At 55.1% G+C, this 19,919-nt stretch overlaps 6 protein-coding genes across 6 annotated transcripts; 4 read left to right on the top strand and 2 right to left on the bottom strand.

Annotated features, from left to right (window-relative positions):
* Positions 1 to 720: 720 nt before the first annotated feature.
* HMPREF1541_04343 (uncharacterized protein) lies at positions 721 to 4,095 on the top strand (the record flags this gene model as incomplete). The annotated part of the gene is made up of 1 exon (XM_008718689.1): positions 721 to 4,095. One exon carries the CDS (start codon positions 721 to 723, stop codon positions 4,093 to 4,095), a length of 3,375 nt encoding a protein of 1,124 aa, XP_008716911.1.
* Positions 4,096 to 4,461: 366 nt separating this feature from the next.
* On the bottom strand, positions 4,462 to 6,624 carry HMPREF1541_04342 (uncharacterized protein; the record flags this gene model as incomplete). Its single annotated transcript, XM_008718688.1, has 1 exon — positions 4,462 to 6,624. The coding sequence occupies one exon, from the start codon at positions 6,622 to 6,624 to the stop codon at positions 4,462 to 4,464; it is 2,163 nt and encodes a 720-aa protein (XP_008716910.1).
* Positions 6,625 to 8,381: 1,757 nt separating this feature from the next.
* On the top strand, positions 8,382 to 10,653 carry HMPREF1541_04341 (uncharacterized protein; the record flags this gene model as incomplete). Its single annotated transcript, XM_008718687.1, has 8 exons — positions 8,382 to 8,460; positions 8,514 to 8,655; positions 8,718 to 9,018; positions 9,065 to 9,673; positions 9,727 to 9,841; positions 9,907 to 9,989; positions 10,058 to 10,294; positions 10,357 to 10,653. 8 exons carry the CDS (start codon positions 8,382 to 8,384, stop codon positions 10,651 to 10,653), a joined length of 1,863 nt encoding a protein of 620 aa, XP_008716909.1.
* A 666-nt stretch (positions 10,654 to 11,319) lies between these two features.
* HMPREF1541_04340 (uncharacterized protein) lies at positions 11,320 to 12,570 on the top strand (the record flags this gene model as incomplete). Its single annotated transcript, XM_008718686.1, has 1 exon — positions 11,320 to 12,570. The coding sequence occupies one exon, from the start codon at positions 11,320 to 11,322 to the stop codon at positions 12,568 to 12,570; it is 1,251 nt and encodes a 416-aa protein (XP_008716908.1).
* Positions 12,571 to 15,098: 2,528 nt separating this feature from the next.
* Positions 15,099 to 16,798, bottom strand: HMPREF1541_04339 (uncharacterized protein; the record flags this gene model as incomplete). The annotated part of the gene is made up of 2 exons (XM_008718685.1): positions 15,099 to 15,279; positions 15,345 to 16,798. The coding sequence occupies 2 exons, from the start codon at positions 16,796 to 16,798 to the stop codon at positions 15,099 to 15,101; spliced, it is 1,635 nt and encodes a 544-aa protein (XP_008716907.1).
* Positions 16,799 to 18,338: 1,540 nt separating this feature from the next.
* On the top strand, positions 18,339 to 19,664 carry HMPREF1541_04338 (uncharacterized protein; the record flags this gene model as incomplete). The annotated part of the gene is made up of 1 exon (XM_008718684.1): positions 18,339 to 19,664. One exon carries the CDS (start codon positions 18,339 to 18,341, stop codon positions 19,662 to 19,664), a length of 1,326 nt encoding a protein of 441 aa, XP_008716906.1.
* Between the last annotated feature and the right edge of the window lie 255 nt (positions 19,665 to 19,919).

The raw sequence follows: 19,919 nt of genomic DNA, 5'->3' as shown, positions 1-19,919 counted from the left end.
CGGGTACGGGGAAATGGAGTCCAGCCTGATCGAGAGACTTGCGGCATCTCAGAATTCAGAGTTGCTACCGACCGGATTGTAAAGGCGTTGATGAAAACATGAAACGCAAATCCGAGCATCAAGCAAGATGGTCGTCACTACGGTGGAGCACAACTATGGTCGGTGCAGGCGTAATGGGTCGCCGTAATTGACCACTTAGCATCGTTGTTTCGGCTTCAACGGCCACCACTAATGCTGCTCACAGTAACCGCAGACACATATCAACACCTCCGCCGGCGGTGTTCATTGTCGAAAGAAGGTTCTCCACACTCGACTAGACAGATGTTGGAACCATTATCGGCGTGCCGCTGTTGCTACGGGTATGATGCCGACACGACCTTCTCCAACTGGGCCGACGGCAGAGATCCCGTCGGCTCGCAACATCTCTACCCCGTTCGACCCCCCCACCTTCACCCCAGGTCTCCTCCTCCAAGGTCGACTGGGCACCCGTTTCAACGATGCAGGAGATGATGTACGTTGTGCCATTGGCAGGTGTTGAACACGTACCCACCGCACTCTGCTCCATTGGAAGCCATACGACGCCAGGACAGTTTCCCTGACATACATGTAGACGAGACTTCCTCGGCAGCAGCCTTGAACATCCCTCTAGGTGCTGCGTGCAACTCTTGAGTGTCTACGCTATACTCCACACAATTCGACGCCACAAACAACTGTACCGCCATGTCGACCACAGTGACTCTGACTGCGCCTGTTGCAGAATTTACAGCCCAAGTACAATCTACCAAACCTCAGAAGTTACCACCTGCCGAATACCGGACTATTGATGGTCTGCTGAAAGCTCATGCCGCAGAGCCATCAAATGCCCCGTTGCTTGCGTACCCTGTGAAAGGTGTCAGTGACTTCGAGGAGTATACGGGCAAGGATCTCGATCGCTTCACCGATGCTGCTGTTGCAAAGTATATCAGCCATGGTATTGCACCGGTCGACCCTTCCCTGCCAGAAGCCCCTGTCATGGCGTTGCTTGCCCCTTCGAGCCTTGAAGTCTACATATCCATCTTCGCCCTGAACCGACTAGGTTATGCCATCTTGTTTCTCTCAACCAGGCTTGCGGCTGAAGCCTATATCCAGCTGATGATAATGGCAAATTGCGATCGAATCATTGCCGCACCGACATTTCAGACCATGGTTAGCGAAATTCAAAAAGCTCATCCATGCAGTAGCTACCCGCTACTCGCCCGAGCCGACTACCGCCATGTCACAAGTCCTCCTGCATTCGTCCGCAGTAGCGTTGATCCGGTGAAGGAGGGCAACAAGATGGGCTGGATCATCCACTCTTCTGGAAGTACCGGCTTCCCCAAGCCCATCATCCTGACAAACATGCAATGCCTGGCCAACTTCTACAAGGGTTTGGGTTTGAAAGCCTTCTGCGTCTCACCTCTCTTTCACAGCCAAGCGTTAATGGAATGTGGCCGAGCACTCTATGCACGGAAGCCCATGTACCTAGGCAACTATGCATTCCCAGTCACAGCGAAGAACCTCATCGAGGCCATGTCAGTGGCCAAACCGGAGCTGTTCAATGTCGTGCCTTACGTGCTCAAGTTGATGGCCGAAACCGAGGCAGGTATAGCGCAGCTGCAGAAGGCTGAGCTTGTCTTGTACGCCGGTAGTGCTTGTCCAGACGCACTGGGCAATAGGCTGGTTGCAGCAGGCATCAATCTTGTCGCGAACTACGGAGCTACGGAGACTGGTTTTATCATGAACTCCTCCCGCCCAGCAGGAGATCTTGAATGGGATTATATGCGGCTCCACTATCCAATCTCCAAACATGTTCTCATGGACGAGATATCACCAGGTGTCTTCGAATGTGTCGGTCTTGACGGCTTACCATCCAAGGGGCCTTCAAACTCTGATGATCCTCCCAACTCGTTCCGCACTCGCGATCTATTTACCAGACATCCCGACCCTGCAAAGTCGAACTTTTACAAATATCTTTCCCGCCTCGACGATCGTTTGACCCTCGTCAACAGCGAGAAAGTCCTTCCTCTCCCCATCGAAGGCCGAATTCGCCAAGATCGTCTCGTTGGCGAAGCAGCCGTCTTCGGTGCAGGTCGTAGCGTCCCAGGCGTTATCGTATTCCGCAACGCGCACTCTGCGCATCTATCCGATGCAGACTTCCTCTCTGCTATTCAACCCAGCATTGATGCCGCCAACGCCGCAGCCGAGAGCTTTTCTCGCATCCCGCAGGAACTCATCATCCCAATGCACGCCGATGTTGCCTATCCAAAGACCGATAAAGGTACCTTCATCCGCGCACAATTGTATCAAGTCTTCGCCACTGCCATTGATGCCGCCTACGCCGCCTTCGAAGATACCTCTCCATCCGCCATGGACAGCAGCTCTCTCCTCGAGCTCTCGATCCCTGAGCTAGAATCTTTCCTCATGTCCACCTTTGCCACCACGCTCAACACCCCACTCCCGTCCCCAACTTCTGACATCTTCTCCTGCGGCATTGACTCCCTACAGACCACTCGCCTATACAGTCTGATCCGCAAACATTTGTCTCTCGGCGACAACGCGAGCAAGCTCTCCACCAACGTCGTCTTCGAGACCGGGAACGTTGCCGCCCTCGCTCGTCACCTCTACAGCTTGCGTACAGGCGAGCCCGAGGAAGACCCTGCCGGCAGCGTCACTACCACGATGCAGGAGCTTATCTCTCAGTACTCGGTCTTCACACCCCACGAGCCAGCCAACTGGCCTACTCCAGATCGCACCAACAACGCCGTCATCCTCCTCACAGGCTGCACTGGCAGCCTAGGCGCCTACATCGCCGCGTCCCTCCTCTCACGCCCCGGCGTCTCCCACGTCTACGCTCTGGTCCGCGCCCCAAGCGCCGCCGCCGCCCGCACACGCGTGCTCTCACAACTCCACTCCCGCGGCATCGACCTCCCCGCCTCCCTCCTCGACAAACTGACCTGCCTCCCCTCCGACCTCAGCCTCCCGACTCTAGGCCTCTCCGAAACCCACCTCACCTTACTCCGCACCTCCCTCACCCACGTCATCCACTGCGCCTGGCCCGTCAACTTCAACCTCCCCCTCCCAGCCTTCGCGCCCTCTCTCGCCAGCATCCAAAACCTCATCAACCTCTGCACGTCCGTGCAACTCGCCACCCCCGCCGCCTTCTACTTCTGCAGCTCCGTCTCCGCCGCAAGCGGCACGCCCCGCCCCGCCATCGTGCGCGAGACGCGCGTCCCCGATCTCGCGCACGCGCAGACTATGGGCTACGGGCAGGCGAAACTGTGCGGCGAGCGCATCACCGAGGCTGCTTCTTCTTTCCAGGGTGGATCCACGCGCATGCAGAGCCGTGTCATGCGCGTGGGCCAGCTGAGCGGCGACCTCGAGCGCGGCGCCTGGAACGCCACGGAGGCGGTCGCCCTCCTCGTGCGGTGCGCGGCGCAGGACGGCCTGCGCTGCCTGCCGCGCCTGGACGAGCGCGTGAGCTGGCTGCCCGTCGACGTGTGCGCCGAGGCTATTGTCGTGCTGGCGCTGGGGGGTGGTGATGTTGCGAGGCGTGCTCAACACCAGGGCCAGGAACACGAGTACCAGCAGGAGCACCAGCAGGAGCAGGAGCAGGAGCATGACCGTGACCATGCCCATGACGATCAAAGTGAACCTGACCTCGTCTACAACGTCCTCAACCCCCACACCCTCCACTGGACGTACGACGTCCTGCCCGCGCTGCGGCGCACGGCCCTCCTTCCGCATTTCGACGAGGTCAGTCCCGCCGAGTGGCTGAGACGCCTGCGCGAGGCATCACAAGACGCAGAGGCGAATCCGAGTCTGAAATTGTTGGGGTTTTGGGAGGGCAAGTATGGCCATGCGAGGGAGGCGGGATTCGAGAGAGGGATCGACAGTGGGATGGAAGGGGGTCGGCAGAATGGCCTGGAGTTTGAGACGGTGCGCACGGTGCGGGACGCGCCGGTCGTGGCGAGTGCGGGGCGGGAGGTGCTGTTGAAGCATGGGCCGGATGGGTACGTCAGTAAGCTTGTGGGCTGTTGGTTGAAGGATTGGGGCATGGAGCCTTTGGAGGGCAGCTGAGGTGCATTGAGCGATTGTGGTCTCGGCGTCTAGAAGCGTAAGCGTTTCATAAGTCATATGCATGAGCATGGGTAGAGAGCATGAAGAATAATGTGAGACAATACGTGCTATCCACAAGGGCCGCAGTATTTCCTTGTTGCCTTCCTTGTGCTATCGTGCATCTGCGCGTCATGTCGATAAAATATACATGTCTATCGCGGCTTCATAGCCTCGATTGTGTCTGGCACCATTCTTGCACAACTATGATCATGCGCTACACTTTTGACCAAGGTCTCCGCTCGAGACTTCCACGGTGAATACCGTCGTACAGAAATCTGACGCTCCAGTTTTCATTCTTCGTCAGAGTCACATTCTGGACCCGTCTCTTCAATGACCCCAACCGTACTTGGTCTTGTGCAAACCATTTCCACCACTCTTTTCCTCCCTGGGAGACTCGCCGCCGGTGTTGGAGTACCTCGGATCGCGCGCAAGGCGGTTAGGAGGGTTGTATTTCTCGCTGGGTTTGTCCTCGAATAAACTGATATTTTCAGCCCCAGAAACTAGAGCAGTCCGGTCGACCGCATAGTCTGGTGCTTTCTTGGTACGATAAAAGTAGTCCTGCTTCTTATCATTGATCAGATTCTCGGTGAGATTTATCAGAATATGACCAGCACCTCTGATCATCCCAGCGTGCATGTCGACATCGCTGTTGGGGGGTTGAGGCTCTCCAACGGTCGCATGAAGTCTAGTAGAATGGTCTCGAGCCATGTAGTCAATATGCTCGCGAGCACGCAAGAAAGGCCGGGGGTCCTCGTCCATGAGCTTCTTGGCGTTATCCTCGGTGTACCAGCGATGCTGTTCATGCACAGTTGGTGGTGCTCTGTTCGCCTCCTTGAGACGAACGGACTTCATGGCAGACTGCATTCTCTTACGATCGGACAGGGTGGGTGGCTTCAGATCGAACCAAGCATCAGTACCGACGCCGAAGTCTTTCCGCAGTGCATCGTCGGCTTTGGCCCTCGACTCGAGCATTGCCTTCTCGTCCAAGAGCAAAGAGACGAATGGGCGATCCGGCATCTTGAGTCCTGGAGGCGCCTGGATTGGGATGCGCTCAGGACGTTGGTTCACCGGAGGAAGGTATCTCGCCTGTTCTTCGAGGACAGCAGGTCCCGGACCACTGATGCTGTCCATCATGACGCTAGGTACCTGGGAGATGAGACTGGCGGTATTGTTACGCTCAGGATTGTTAAGAACTGTTTTTCCCTGTTTGCTCAGGCTTTGTTGCACAGCAACGAACTTCTGCATCTTAGTAGCCCGATCGTAGTGACCATCATCTTGGGTAGCCAGAATGGCTTCGGGAATGTTTCCTGGCCTCATCCAAGGAACTGCGGTGACTGGCTCCTCCGAGGTCGAGCTGATGTCAGCGTACTGTCGAAGCGGATTTGCGAATTGCATCTCGACAGAACTGGTAATAGAAAACGAATCCTCTGACTCGGATTGTTTAGCCAGCCAGCCCGGATGTGTATATGCGGGCATATCCAGAGGTCTGTTCTCCTGTTCAGTTGGTGTAGCTTCGGTCCTCGGTACAAGAGGATCGCGCATGCGAATAGGTTCTCGCTGGCGTTGATGCGTTGCGGAACTCAGCGCCGGCGTTGTTCCTCTGACCGACATTTTCAGCTCTTGCTTTGTAGGCGAAAGGTCGTCTGGACCGAAGACGAAGCGTCGTACCTTGGTCTCTGGAGTCTTGAGGCACGGGTAGTCTTGTGGGAGTGGCTGAGGATGCTCTTGGGGAGGTTCTCTGATCTCGATTGGACGGCGAGGTTGATGATTATCTGCAGATGGGGCGAATTGATCCACTTGATGAATCCTGGAATGATCGAAAGCATGAAGCTGCTGATGGGGGTAGAGGTGATTAGCGGATGGAGGCTGGTGGAATTGAAAGCCGGGATCATGAATTGGAATTTGCTGTGGCCAAAGATAGTTCGAAGGAGGCGGCAGCATATGATGGGAGGGTGGAGTGTGGTAATGGTACTGGCCAGCGAACATATGACTCTGCTGGTAGGCAAGATGAGGGTGAGGTGGGGTTGTGTGAAAGGCGGCGGGCATCGTCTGGGGCCTTGGCGGTGGAAAAGCAGGAGCGGGTGGCTGCGGCTGCGGCTGCAAGGGTTCTCTTGTTACCATAGCCCGCGGGGCAGTCGGAGGGTCGGTACCGGCCTGCGAGAAACGCGTCGTCGGCGCAGCATTGCTGGAGCCAAGCCGCGAGCTGCTGGGGTTCGAGGACGGAGTGGGCGCCTTCTTGGTAGGAGTCTCTGTTGGATCGCCTGCAGCGACGCTATGGTCAGCTTCCGGGGTTCTTCCGAGGACCAGAGGGATGTAGGCTTTCGTGCCCTTATTTCGGCTCGCAACAGGTCTCGAGAAGGCGTCAAGAGAGACTGGAGCGGCAGGTGGAGGAAGTCTCTGTTCTTCGGCTTCGCGACTGGCTTGCCTGGCCTGCGCCTTCTGGGCAGCTCTGAGCTCAGCGGCTCTAGCGGCAGCACCTAGCATGACCATGGAGAGATGACGGGGGATAATCTACAGCTGCGCGAGGCTGATAACGAGTTCTTAGCGATATTGCTCGATATGCGTAGGAAGATTTGGCGGAGAGAGAGACTTACCTAGCCATGCTGTCTTTTTTAAAGGCCTTATGTCTGGGTAGTATCAAAGCTTTGGTTGTCCAGGACAGATACGGAAGTGACAAGGGCGGGCAAGCAGTAGGAAAGAATGGCGCAAAGAGGTGCAAATATGGGAACCCGCATGCAATGACTGCAGCAGGTTCTATGGTCTTGGCGCATTGCAAGGCAACAACACACAAGTTTGAGGCGGCCAGGGCAGGAGCGATGAGATGCCCCCATCCCAAGTGATACTCACCTGCTATAACAGTCCCAACGTCTCGACTTGTAGGGTCCGGATCTCGCTTTCTTACCTTCATAGGCAATCCAAATACCTTCCTCCGCCGATCGATCTAATCATTCCGTTCTGCCCTCAGTCGGCACGATAAGATCCATGTCTCACCTCTGATACACCAGCACTGAGTGTTCAAGACTTCAAGGCCTCCTCACCAGTCCTGAGCTACGGTCCAAGAACCAGCTCCTGAAGCCGGGTCTCGCTAGGCCTAGGCAACCAGTCCATGTCGTCCCGGTATCGGTCCATCTAATCGCGGAGCGCTCTCTATAAAGCGATAGGGCGCAAAGGTTGAAGCATATCTAGAGATGGGAAAGAAGAAACGTCAAGTTGAAGGGTGAAGTCGGCCAGCTGAGCGTCATTTGCCAAGTCCCAGGTCTTGGCCCCAACTGCACATGCAATCTCGAGTCGAATGGACCGGAGAGTTGGACTCCTAGATTCCTCCTCTGAAGTGTTGGATCGTTGTGTATCGGACTAAGCTTCAATGATACGCTGATAAGGACCCTTCTACCGTTCCGACACTAGGTCTGCTACCCGTGGCGCCCACTGCCGCTGCTCTCTTAACTAGCGTAGTACACATATACATATCGTGGGAACGAAACTTCTCAAACATACGAGAGCCAGAGCTCATGATTAGCTTGGTGCAGCAAGTGATGCCTTTCTGAGGACGTATTCTCCAACTAATCCCTATCTCCTCTTCTGTTACGCCGAGCCGAGTCTTATATGGCGATTTGGGACCCACCAAATTCAAATGAGGTCAATGTTTGCAGAAAGGTGCAATCTTGGTTTGTCTATGAAAATTGTCTTCCATTAGACTCACAAACGAGTGTCATTTATTCTGTTTACCAGGATTCAGGCGATGCTGCCAAGCCACTTCCGCCGCTGCCAAGTCTTCATAGGCAGCCCATTCCAGCGGAAGACGATCAGTGCTCCGCCGCCCAGATCGAGTGTCCAGTGGTTCTCTGCTGTGATCGGGTGGCCAAGATCTCACCACGCCTCGTTCTTGCTTAGACAGTCTTCGCGGTGTCTTGGACGCTGCTTGGCCGCAACTTGGCGGCCTGGAAATATCCCAAACCATCAGCACTGCCACAATACCCATACGCATTGGAGCTGCCTTCGATATTTTCTCGAGCGATTTGTCGAACTTCGAGCCCACGTGGGAGCTGCACCGGTTCTCGCTGGTCAAAAGGACTTAGAAAAGGGTTGCTTTGCCTGCCTTCGTGTTCTGAGTAATGGAGTAGCCGGTTCACTTGCTCGTTGATCTATAAAACCATGCTCAATCATGTCGTGGACACACTCTTTGACCCCTCTACACAGCCAAGCAGGCGATCTTTTGTGTCTCAACAACGACAACAAAAGCCTCCACAATGGTGATGACCGACTATACTTACGTTTTTGCCATTGGCACAATGTTTGCGCTCCTCGAAGCGTACAACAACGGTGCTAGTAAGTCGACGATTGTTGATATGCTACTTTCCGCCATCTGACCTTGATCGCAGATGATGTGGCCAATGCTTGGGCCACCTCGGTTTCCTCTCGCTCTGTCACCTATCGTCAAGCGATGGTTCTTTGTCTGATATTTGAAATGACGGGGGCTTTGGCCGTAGGTGCCCGGACGGCTTCTACAATCAAGAATGGCATGTACGTTGAAATTTGAATGCCTCAGGAATACCACTGAGGGGTTAACCTGCTAACCCAAATAGTATCCCCATTGAGGCTTTCAATGGCAACGCCGGAGTGCAGTTGTTGGCTTTTGCTTGTGCCTCCGCCGGCGCTGCTACCTGGGTTATGTGGTGTACACGTAACTCTGCTCACGTTTCTTCAACTTACTCCCTGGTCTCATCTATCGCTGGTGTAGGTGTGGCTGCCGTAGGTGCAAGCAACGTTGAATGGGGTTGGAGCGGCGGATCTGGTCTGGGTGCCATTTTCGCCGGTCTCTGTATGGCTCCTTGCATCTCTGGAGTTTTCGGAGCGACCATCTTCATGCTCATCAAAATGGCCAGTGTTCCTGGGTCCGAATACGCTGGTAGGAGTTACTAACTTCTTCCAGGTTGTTCATATCCGCACCGATCCTGTCAAATGGGCCGTGTTCACATCGCCCGGTTTCTTCCTGATCGCCGGCAGCATTTGCACGCTGTCCATCGTCTACAAAGGCTCTCCAAACCTTGGGCTTGATGAGCGCCCCCCTTGGTTCATTGCCAGCGTGACTTTGGGCGTTGGATTTGGATTGTGCCTCCTTTCTGCCTTGTTCTTCGTCCCATACGTCCACTGCAAAGTCATCAAAAAGGACTATACACTCAAGATCTGGGAAATTTGGAGAGGCCCGGCGCTGTTCATGCGGCAACCTCCTACCGATGCTGCTGAGGCCAGGGTACCAAACTATGCCGTCATCCAACACGATGGCGACCATAACGAAGATGCTGGAGAGCTTGTTGCCCCCGGAAAAGGCCAAGCGCATGCTGCAGACGCTGAAAAATCTGCCTCCGACAGCGACAAGGACCTCGCAGGCGCAGAGAGCAAACCCAACACAAAATCACTTGCCGAGATGGAAGATGCTGTCGCTCGCGGGAATCCTCAAGCTCAGTATCGTCTACTTCTTAAGCGGGCTGAGGCTAGACACCACGCAGAGCTTCGACAACGGCGAGGGCCCCTTGGATGGGTGAGATGTCTTTGTTTGCCTCGTGGCGAATGTGTACTGACCAAAGACTCCAGGCAATGCGTTTACTTCACAACTACCCCATGGGTGCTGGCGCAATCTATGAGCTGCACAACCTGAAGGCATATTGCTATCGCCTGCCGGCATATCTCATTATTGCATTGCTCTATGGTGAGCTCCAGCTCTTTGCTCATACATGCCAGAGGCACTGCAGCAGTCCCATTGACTACGCATAGGTCTCCACTATGATATCCATCGGGCTCAGGTCGGAGTCCTCGGAACTCCAGAAGGCCGTCGCATGGACCGAGTGTATGCTCACGTAAGTGCTCAGAAACTTCCCTTGCTCGCCGATGTTGTGTCTGTGCAGACTCGCTGAGGCCCATACAGGCACCAAAATATCAAAATGAGGTCGAATACCTCTACTCGTTTGTCCAGATCATTACGGCCTGCACAGCATCCTTCGCTCATGGCGCCAATGACGTCGGAAATGCAGTCGGCGTCTGGGCAGGTATGTATGGCGCGTGGCGCACTGGACAGACTGTCGCTTCGGAAGAAGAGGTTCCCCTTTGGCAAATCGCCGTCATCGCACTCACGATTTGCATCGGATTCATCACTTACGGCTATGTGAGTCATTGCAGGGTCCTGACCAATCTTTTTTCGGACCAGACAGCTGACAGCAAGAACAGAATATCATGAAAGTCATGGGCAACAAACTCACCTACCATTCGCCATCTCGAGGGTCGTCGATGGAGATGGGCGCGGCGATCACCATTCTCATCTTTTCCCAGTACTCTCTGCCTGTGTCAACGTCCATGTGTATCACGGGTGCTACTGTAGGCGTCGGGTTGTGCAACGGTACATTCAAGGCTGTTAATTGGCAGCGTGTGGGTCTGCTGTTCTTCTCGTGGGTCATGACCATTCCGATTGCAGGTTTGATTGGTGGTGGGCTCATGGGCCTTGCGGTCAATACTCCTGGCTACTAGAGACCAAAGACGGCCGGTCTGGGTGCTGTAGCAGAGGTCGAACTTCTCCAAGGATGGAGTAGTCGAGGGGATGTCGACAAGCCGGCGCGAACAGGTTTCAGCAGGTGCGATGGAATGCGTTAGACAGAAGCACCCAAAACCTCTCCCCGTTTGCCTTTTGAGGGACGGGGCCCATTGATGGGGGACACGTTCATTTAAGACAATACACACATTCATTCATCAGCGGCAGCGCCAGGCATCTTGTGCGATCGCTCATCAGTCGGACGTTTCATCGTCGAAGACATGGATGCAGATTCAGGCCTCTACTGACCCTCCCAATTGTTGTCATTTGATAGTCCTGGTCAGCAGCCGAATTATCCACATGCATGCCTATAGACGAGCACGTGGCAAGGCCGGGGAGCGAGAGGCGAGAATGTGGCAGATCGGCGAGGGTAAGTGGAAGGCGAGGAGCGGGCTGAAGTCGCGGAAGCGGAGACTTAAAAGCGGCGCCGGGCGGGTGAACGCCGGGCCCCGAGAAGAATTGGGGCGGCAAGGCGCCCGCGAGTTGAACCAGGCAAATAATCGCCTCGTTTTTCTTTCTCCTCGCTGCCATCACATTGTTGGCCTACTTGTTTGGCTACCGGTTCAACGCTACAAGAGCGTAGCTTCCGGCGTCCGATATCGAAGATGAAGGTCGGGCTCGGCCGAGTGCCCGGTCCTCCACTCTTACTGCCAGTTGAGATTGTTGAAGTCATTGTTGACTACGTTGCCCGCCGGTCGGAATCACAATCTAGGCAAGGTGATCTGTGGTCTCTTTGTCTGGTCTCTCGAGATTGGTACTCGGTCAGCGTTCCGCATCTCTACAGCCGACCAGTATTGGGTCCAAGAAATTTTGAGCTCTTCACTCGAACATTGTGCCCTCCAGTCAATTCCCGAGTCCGAGCCATTGGCCTGGAGGACCTGGTCAAGGAACTTCACTTGGGAGACCTAGCATATGTCACCAGCCGGAGTATGACTGCTCGTCTCCTCCGACGGACACGAACGTCCTTGACTACTTTGGTTACGCCCTCGCATTCAATGTCGACGTCCAGTCTTGCGCCCATATCAAAGATGGCGAGTCTGCAGCATCTCGACCTGTCCAGGGATAAGTATGACTTTGACATCTGTGCACTTACTCGTGCAGTACAGCCAGTAACTACATTGAGGTTCCTTTCATTGCCCCGAGGTATTCTCAACACATATCCGGACAGTCCCGCCTCTGGACGTTGTGCATGGTCGCCTGCGCTCGAATATCTCGAAGTCAACAATACTGTCCCACACTTGCAATCTCAATGGCGAAATTTCATCACCGGTCTTCCCCAGAGTCTGCGTATCCTGTCGTTTCAGCATTTGCGACAGAACACTCAATTCGGCGGTATCATTGACTTAGGCGTCGAAGCGCCTCAGGTTGCCTCCCTGGCCATTCAAGGAGCCGAAGGCGTGGACTGTATGCTCTTTAACGGAATTGACCTTTCTGCCTTACTGCAGGTATTTCCAGGTTTGATAGAATTGACCCTTCCAGAAACAGCCCTGCTGTCTCCCCTCTTCTATTCTTACCGAGAAGAGAAGTTCGGAATATTGGGACGACGGCTGCAGGCCTTGAGATTCCGAGTTGTGCAAGCTCTGGGCACTCCCGGCCCAACAGGAATTGTTGAGCGTGCTCTTGTCGACCTAGCTGCGTCATTCGCACAAATTCAGTCCATCGAAATATCAACGGCCTACGCTTTTGCCAGTCCAACCGCGGTCTCCGCATCTCACGAACTCCTGCAGCAGCGCTGGCCACAGGAACCCAAAGAAGCAAAAGGCATCTTTATCGTAGGCCAGACTTCCGGTACAACATCACGGTGGAGGTGGAACCCCATGTTTGACGAAGGGACGGAATCAACGCCTTCTCGATGAAAGAGATCGACATGCAATGCTGCATGTGGAACGTAGCATCATGGAATACAGAGCATTGCATGAAATACAGCCACTCGAGAATGCTCAGAGAAGACGCAGATGAGCAGTGGCTTTGCAGATCTTGAGCTCTATCCCAGACACGACTGCGCAGGACTCCGGCCTACGTGCCGTTTGGACATCAGGCTAATTCACAGCCGATGCCTGGTTTCCGTCCAGTATGGAGAATACCGCCACAGAATGGACTAGACCAATGCCCTACTGCTGTCATTACGCGCCTCGATGGCCTATCATGCAGAATTTGCACTCTCATCAGGATCAGCCGAGCAGATTGTGGCAAATGGTTCATGTTGTTCCCGCCGCAACTCCGAGATGGTGTGTTGTTATCCTCTATTCCATGGGCGAGCCTCCATCCCTCCATGATGCGTTGCAGGCGATGATTCCAGGGGTCTCTCCACCATTCACGCTGCATCGAGGGCTACATCTAACAGGGGCCCCGTAGGTGGAGTGTGCTCCAGTCCCGAAGCAGGGCACGACAGCAGATCACGCTTCCTGATCGCTGCTGTTTTGGCATCTCGCACGGTCCAGAAACGGAACGGCCTCTCGGTCCTGGGAAATGAGCTCGGCATCCCTGTTAGCTGTCTAGGCACAGGAATCAGCCTTCTGGGCGGTTCTGGCGTTAACAGGGAGGCCATTGCAATTGCCACGCAGATACCTTCGAGTCGCTCGGATTCACGAGACTGTTCTGCTGCTTGGCCATCGCTTGGCTGCTTTGATGGCCCGGTCTAGCCTAGTGACAGAACCGAAACGCGTTTACACGAGATCACCATGGCTTTCACCCTTACCATCTGCCGCTATTCACGGAGGCAAGTGCCATGTCGCCGCCTGCAATCTGGGCAGATCAGGTATCTCTGCAGACTTTGCCGCAGAACATGAACATCCCTTGAGGCATGTGACGAGCCGGAAAGACTCGTGACGGCACAGACGATTCGGCGCCTGAGTAAAGCTGACGACATCCAACAAAAGGCAGCTGGAGCCTTCTTCTTCATCAAACAAGTCCTGTCACAAGATCCAGTCTCGATCTCCAGCACACATCTCAGCAGACATTCCAAAACTAGCTCAACCAGGCACATGCAACCACCACGGAGTGTGGCCAGAAGAAACAGAGACGCGTGCTCCATATTGGGTGTATGCCTCTGGGGGCAATTTAGCCTGATATACTTCCCGTGCCCTGACCTCTCCCCTCTCGCACCCCTTGAGTGACTCCCGCAGCACTTGACGGGGGCGGGAATTGTCACTTGTGGAACGCATGCCCCGTAATTAGTGGTCCGTCTACATATGCGCGTCACATTCCAATTGAATGGGCAAATGACAAACGCATGCAAGGCGTTTTCCTTCAAGGCAGGCATGGACACGCCGCTCCAGAAAGTTCGGAAGGGGGGGGGGCTACTGTTGGCTTGCAAATCTTGCGTCGAGGCCACGAGGGCACTGTAGATGTACCACCGCGCAGGGCAGGCAGCGCTCTGGAGAGAAAGGCGCATGGTTTTGGTTGTATGTTTCAATACTGGAGAGAAACTTTCCCTTTGATTGCGGCAGCCAGCCAGCCAGCCTACCGGCAGAGCAGATCCTTGCCTCTTTCCTGGCCTTCATAGTCATCAGTACAGCCGACTGGACGGGACATTTCGATGACAAGGGGAGCTCTGCCTGTCCCGTTCATGTCTCGTTGAGCTTCGTTGCGTTCCCGAATCTCGAGTCGAGTCGAGTCGAGTCACGACTGCGCGGTGGCGATCGGAGCGCGCTGAGAAGAGGGAGAAGGATGACATGAGATATGACGTGATATGATATGATACGATAGCACGACTTAATCTTGATCATTGCCACTTCTCAGAAGCCCAGCTCATGGTTCATGACTCTTGACTCCAGGCTCATGTGCATCTGCTTGGTTCTGGGCAGGCGTGCCGCTTTGACTCGCCGGGTTACTTGTGCTACAGTAGGCAAGACAGAAGAGATGCAGATGGAGACGGAGAGGCCTAAGGCCTGATGGCGGTTGCGCTGGCACTGCTGCCTGGACTACATGAGTGGACGGGCAGTGGAGTGGGTGCGCATCGCCGGGCCTGATCTGCAAGACCAGGTGGAACGGGGGCAGGTCGTGATGGGCAAGTGAGCTTCTACGGCATGGGTCGAAAAAAAGTAGGCACTTTTGCTGGAACGTTGATTGTTCGCGTGCGGCGTGCGTGCGAGTTTGATGCATTGAGTCCTTGCATACTCTAGATTGCTCAGTGGGGGGGACAGAATAGACCGTGGTGGGAACAGAATTCAGGGTTGAGCGACGGGAACACTAGTAAGAGAATCCATGAGTGGTAGAGAAGTCTCAAATTAACTGTGATGAGAATGTCCTCTTCTCTCGCCGGCAGCTACATCGCTGTATGTATACACCCACAACGAATTATCGTCGTCCTCCACTTCTGCGGCACATCGCCCTTCCAGCTGAGTTTTGAGTCAAAAAGGGTCAAGAAGAAGTTAAGACCAATCTAAGCAGTCTCTTTCTGGACGACGCGTCCGCCGGCCTTCTCGTCGTCGCCGCCAACAGAGTGCTGCGCAACGGAGCCGGAGCGCACGTTGGACAGGCCCTCGGTGCCCTTAACCTCGACCGTGCCGACCTCGGCGGCGTCACCATCGAAGATCTTTGCGATTTCTTCCAGAGTAGGGCCCCTGTGGTGAGTTCGTTAGCAAAGGATATTCTCGGAGACATTGAGGGGAAATGAAGGGCGACATACTTGGTCTCAGGGTACATGAAGAAGACCCAGATGAGCTCGATGGCAATCCAAACAGTGTAAATGCAGTACAGCTTCCAGCCGGTCTTCTCCCAAGGCTCACCTGTGCCGATGGCCAGGGGGTTGACGTAGTTGTTGATGACGAGAGCGACCTGCACAGCAACGTTCATGATTGTCAGGCCCTTGGCGCGCAGCTTGAACGGCAGAATTTCGACAGTGTAGGCGACCAGCAAGCCGGACCAGGCCAGCGCATACGCAACACCGTGCAGCCAGATGAAGACGATAAAGACGATGCCGAGGCCGTCGGATGGGTTGGCGGTGTAGCGCGCGCCAACGATGGTGAGTGCGGTGAAGAACAGCAGCATGCCCGTTGTGGCGGCGAGGAAGAGTGGTCGGCGGCCCACACGGTCGATGAGCATGGCACACGTGATAGAGACAATGAGTGAGAGAGCCTTGTTGCCACCGTCAAGACCGAGCTTCGTGTTGGCCGAGGTGATGCCCACGGACTCAAAGATGAGGTTGGAATAGTAGGAGAGAAGACCGTTTCCGGACCATTGCGAGATCAGACCAAGCGAAATGATGATCGCAAGGCGGTAGCGGTTGCCCTTCGTTTTGATGAAATCGATGTAGCGCGAAGATTTGCGGTACAGGAACTCCAAGCGCAGCGTTTCCTTGATTTCAGCATATTCAAATTGCACGGTGGGATCGTTGATGTTCCCGTTGGCGTGGTACTTGCCGAGCATATTGAGAGCTTCGTCGGTACGGTCCTTGCTAATGAGCCACCGCGGGGACTCTGGAATCCAGTAGATGAAGGCAAGTTGGATGAGGGAAGGAACAGCCTGGATGAGGGTGGGAATGCGCCATGACCAGTCGCTAGGGATGTTCTGCGTGCCGAAAGAGATCCAGGAGTTGACAAGCGCGCCCACATTCCACAAGCAATTATAGATGGCAGTGACCCGACCACGATGTTGAGGATGGCAGATCTCAGTGAGTAGCAGAGGCGAGGCTAGCTGGGCCATGGAGTTGCCGAAACCCATGAAAAACCGGCCACCCTCGAACTGAGGTTGGCCATTAGCTGAAGTCTGTACGGCAGCAGCGATCACCATGATCAAGCAGCCGACGATGATGGAGGCTCTGCGACCGAATCGGTCAGAAATGAAGGGTGCGATCGGGAGCGACGCAATGGACCCGATCGAGTACATGGCAGAAAGGCGGCCAAGGGTGCTGCCCGTGGGGTGATCGAAGGTATCTTGCCATTGATCGAGAATCTGGATAGCGTTGAACATAGAGCCATCGTAGCCGGTGGTGGCGGAGGCAACGCAAATGATGCCGGCGTAGAAATACAGCTTGCGGAGCTGAGGGTCTTTGCGCCAGTTCACATAGGGAATCTCAGGAGCTTCGGCCTGCGCGATGGCCACATCGTCCGTGTGAGGCTTCTTAGCGACGAGACTCGTCATGGTGGCAGCGGCAGTTCGAGAGTCCTCGCTGGAGATAGGTCGAGGTCAACGAGAGTGTTCTATCCCAACCACCAGGGTGAACGAAGATGCAGAACTAGAGGAAGTGAATCAGTAGCAAGGCGAAACATGTCTGTCTTAATATGCCTGTCGTGGAGTCAAGATATTCGGTTAGTTGTCTGGAGATGGCACGGGGCACATCTTCCCCCATGCCATGCATTGAGCCTAAACATGGACAGACGATCGGTTAAATCACGGTTCTGGCCGTGTCCAAAGACCTAGCGCATATCGTCAGAGGTGTGGGACAGGATCTGGCGAATGCGCAACGAGGGCGAACAAGAGGCTCAGCGAACGCCGGGCAGGCTAGACCTGACATAGATCGGCACATGTCCGGCAACATCACACGTTACCAATGTCGCTTAGGTATAGGGAGGGCAAAGACACACTTGGCGACCAGTATGGCGGAGGGCAATTGGATGGCAGAAATTGAGGGTCGCCATATGGGCTAGAAATGGACCGGGGTTGCATAGTCGGGGTGCAACTGGAGCAGGGGCAAGCGGGGAAAGGCACGAATCTTGTGGATGGGAGTCCGGAATCCTGAAATGCGGGTAGAGATCTCCGAATCTCAGCACGCGATGAACCCTTCTCGAAAATGGATTCCCTGGCGGCAATCTGATCCATGAGAGAAACATCAAGGTCAAGAACGACGTGGAACCCTTGAAAGGTATCATAATCTGTTCTGTGAATGACTCGATGAGGTCTTCGAGGATAAGCAGACCACTCTCTGAACGAGAGATGGTGCCGGCTTCGAGTTCTGCGAGCTGAAGACGGCCAAGAAGTGCAAGTGACCCGGTTGAACCACGGCAGGAGCAATTACCTGCAACAGTTGCTTGGATCGTAAAACGGCAGACCACTGGCGCTCGGAAGCTTTCCAGTTTGAGAGCTTGGATGGCGGTCATGCCCTGCAGGCCAAAGCCAAGGTGCCGCCAACTAGGAGCTAGTCGAGACAAGCTCATTCCACTGGTGCATCCGGTTAAAAGCACGAAGTCTGGAACTGCTTTTTGCCGGCCCCTTCGCCTGAGGACTGGGCTTGGCAGAACGTGTTGAGAGATGGAAAGCACGAAGCGGAGCTCAGTTACAAGGCGGAGGCGGAGCATGGAGTTGTGGCAATTCCAGATTCGTGTGACCAACCGGTCTCCCAAAGAGATGAGAGGCAAAAAGTCATGATGAGGATCGGTAATCAGAAGACACATTCAGCCGGCGGACCAGCGCAGTCGTTTGCCAAGCCATCCACTCCACCCTTGCCAAGGAATGCACGTGAACCTCAGCCTTGCCATGGCACTGACGAGGCTGCAGATCTGCAACGCGAAGATGCTGGGCATCTTTTTTCGTTCCGAGTAAACATTGACCTTCAACAGGCACAGCGTGCACGCCACATCTCCGTTGTGTTCCCTTGTACTCTGGAACGCAGGCTGTATTCTCGACGGTTCTCTGAGTGCCCTGGGAGGGCACTGAGCACATCAAACCACCTCCTTCCTTCCCCATGGAGATCCACTCTGTGCTGCCTGAAGAGCGGGCGCGAGATACAAAGGGCGACCAACTACCATGGGGCTACCGTTATCCTGAGTCTGCGCGAGGCGTGAAGCATGTGGAAGAGACGGGTGCCTTTGGCCGGCATCGCAGTATGAGAGCTTCCGGGTCTCGGGCGTCAAGGTCAAGAGCAGGCACTACTCCAGTACGGCAGAAAGAGAATCCAGCAGTCGCAGACTTCGGCAAGATATTCGCACACGAACAAAGACATTCACAGACAGATACCACACCCGCCCCATCAGACACGTCTCGTCCCGCGGAACCCGAAGCTATACCAACAGAGTGCCTCCTCTATGGATATGCCGACAAGTCGGTTGAATGGAAAGTCCTCTCCAAATTCGAGAGAATCGTGGCCCCATCGATAATATGCGAAGACTACCCACGCGATGACCCCAACCTCTTTTTGTCTACCAGCTCTCCCATGGGCTACTCCCGCGCTGCCGTCGTGGTGCACCGCAACCTGTCCAAAGAAGCGCTCAAAAAATCCCACATCTACAAAGGCGGCAAGCACTGGATCAAAGTCACCTTCGACTCCTACCCGGCTGCCGAACGTGCCTGTTTCTATTCCCCCATCGATATCGACGGGTACGAAGTACACTGCGAAATGTGGTCGGGCCGCGGTCCGACCGCTGATGTTGCTCTGCCCCGAGGATCTGAAGCTGCCAATCTCCTGTCCCGCAGCAGCCCAACCAAATCGCGGACCCTCCCCACCTCCAAATCCGTACAATTCACATCCGGCAAAGAGTCTGCGATTTCCGGCTTCGAACGCGCCTTGCAGAGCTCGACCTTGCCGCGCTCGCACACCATGCCCGACGTGCAGTACACGCAGGCCGGCACGCAGGACGACATGTCAATCGACAGCGCGACCGCCTCGTCCGCGACGGCGACCGGCCACGAGATCCCGCCACAAACGCCCACGGGCCTGCGCTCGCGCAGCATCCCCAATCTCCCCTCACAAACCACTCCGGTCGCGCAAATGCTGTCCCCCAGCAAGTCGGACTTCATGACGGCGATCCCGAGCGCCAAACGCATGCGCGTGCGCGACATGTCAGAGGCCCTGCCGCGCCAACCCTCGTTCGCGGAGCGCGTCCTGAGCAGTCTGCCGATCGTGAGCTGGTTCGTGGGCGGCCAGGGGGGTGCAGGGGAGGTCATTAGCGATGGCCCCGTGTTGAAGGAGGACGGGAGCTGGGACGAGGAGAAGAATGGCTGGTATTGGGGATTCTGGCGCGGCGTGGACGGGTGGCTAGGCACGGACTTTTGCGGCATGAAGGAGGATTGATTAGCTGCGGTTTCTCCTACTCTAGGTAGTAGGGGGAGCCGTGGGGCGAGTTATCATGCATGCCATGAATGAATGATTGAGCGAGCAGGCAGGCAACGCCACTAGAAGGCTGACTTGCGAACTTGTTGTGCTGGGGAATTATCGTGGTCGCTGGCAAGTGGGTGAACCAAGCGATCCGCGCAGGATATATCAAAATGCCTTGTAATATAAAACCTAGCATTGCATAATAACTTTCCCAGAGGCAGATTCAGGAAT

The sequence above is a fragment of the Cyphellophora europaea genome (assembly GCF_000365145.1).
Source record: "Cyphellophora europaea CBS 101466 unplaced genomic scaffold supercont1.4, whole genome shotgun sequence".
NCBI lineage: Eukaryota > Fungi > Ascomycota > Eurotiomycetes > Chaetothyriales > Cyphellophoraceae > Cyphellophora > Cyphellophora europaea.
This window is presented reverse-complemented; position numbering and strand designations above follow the sequence as displayed.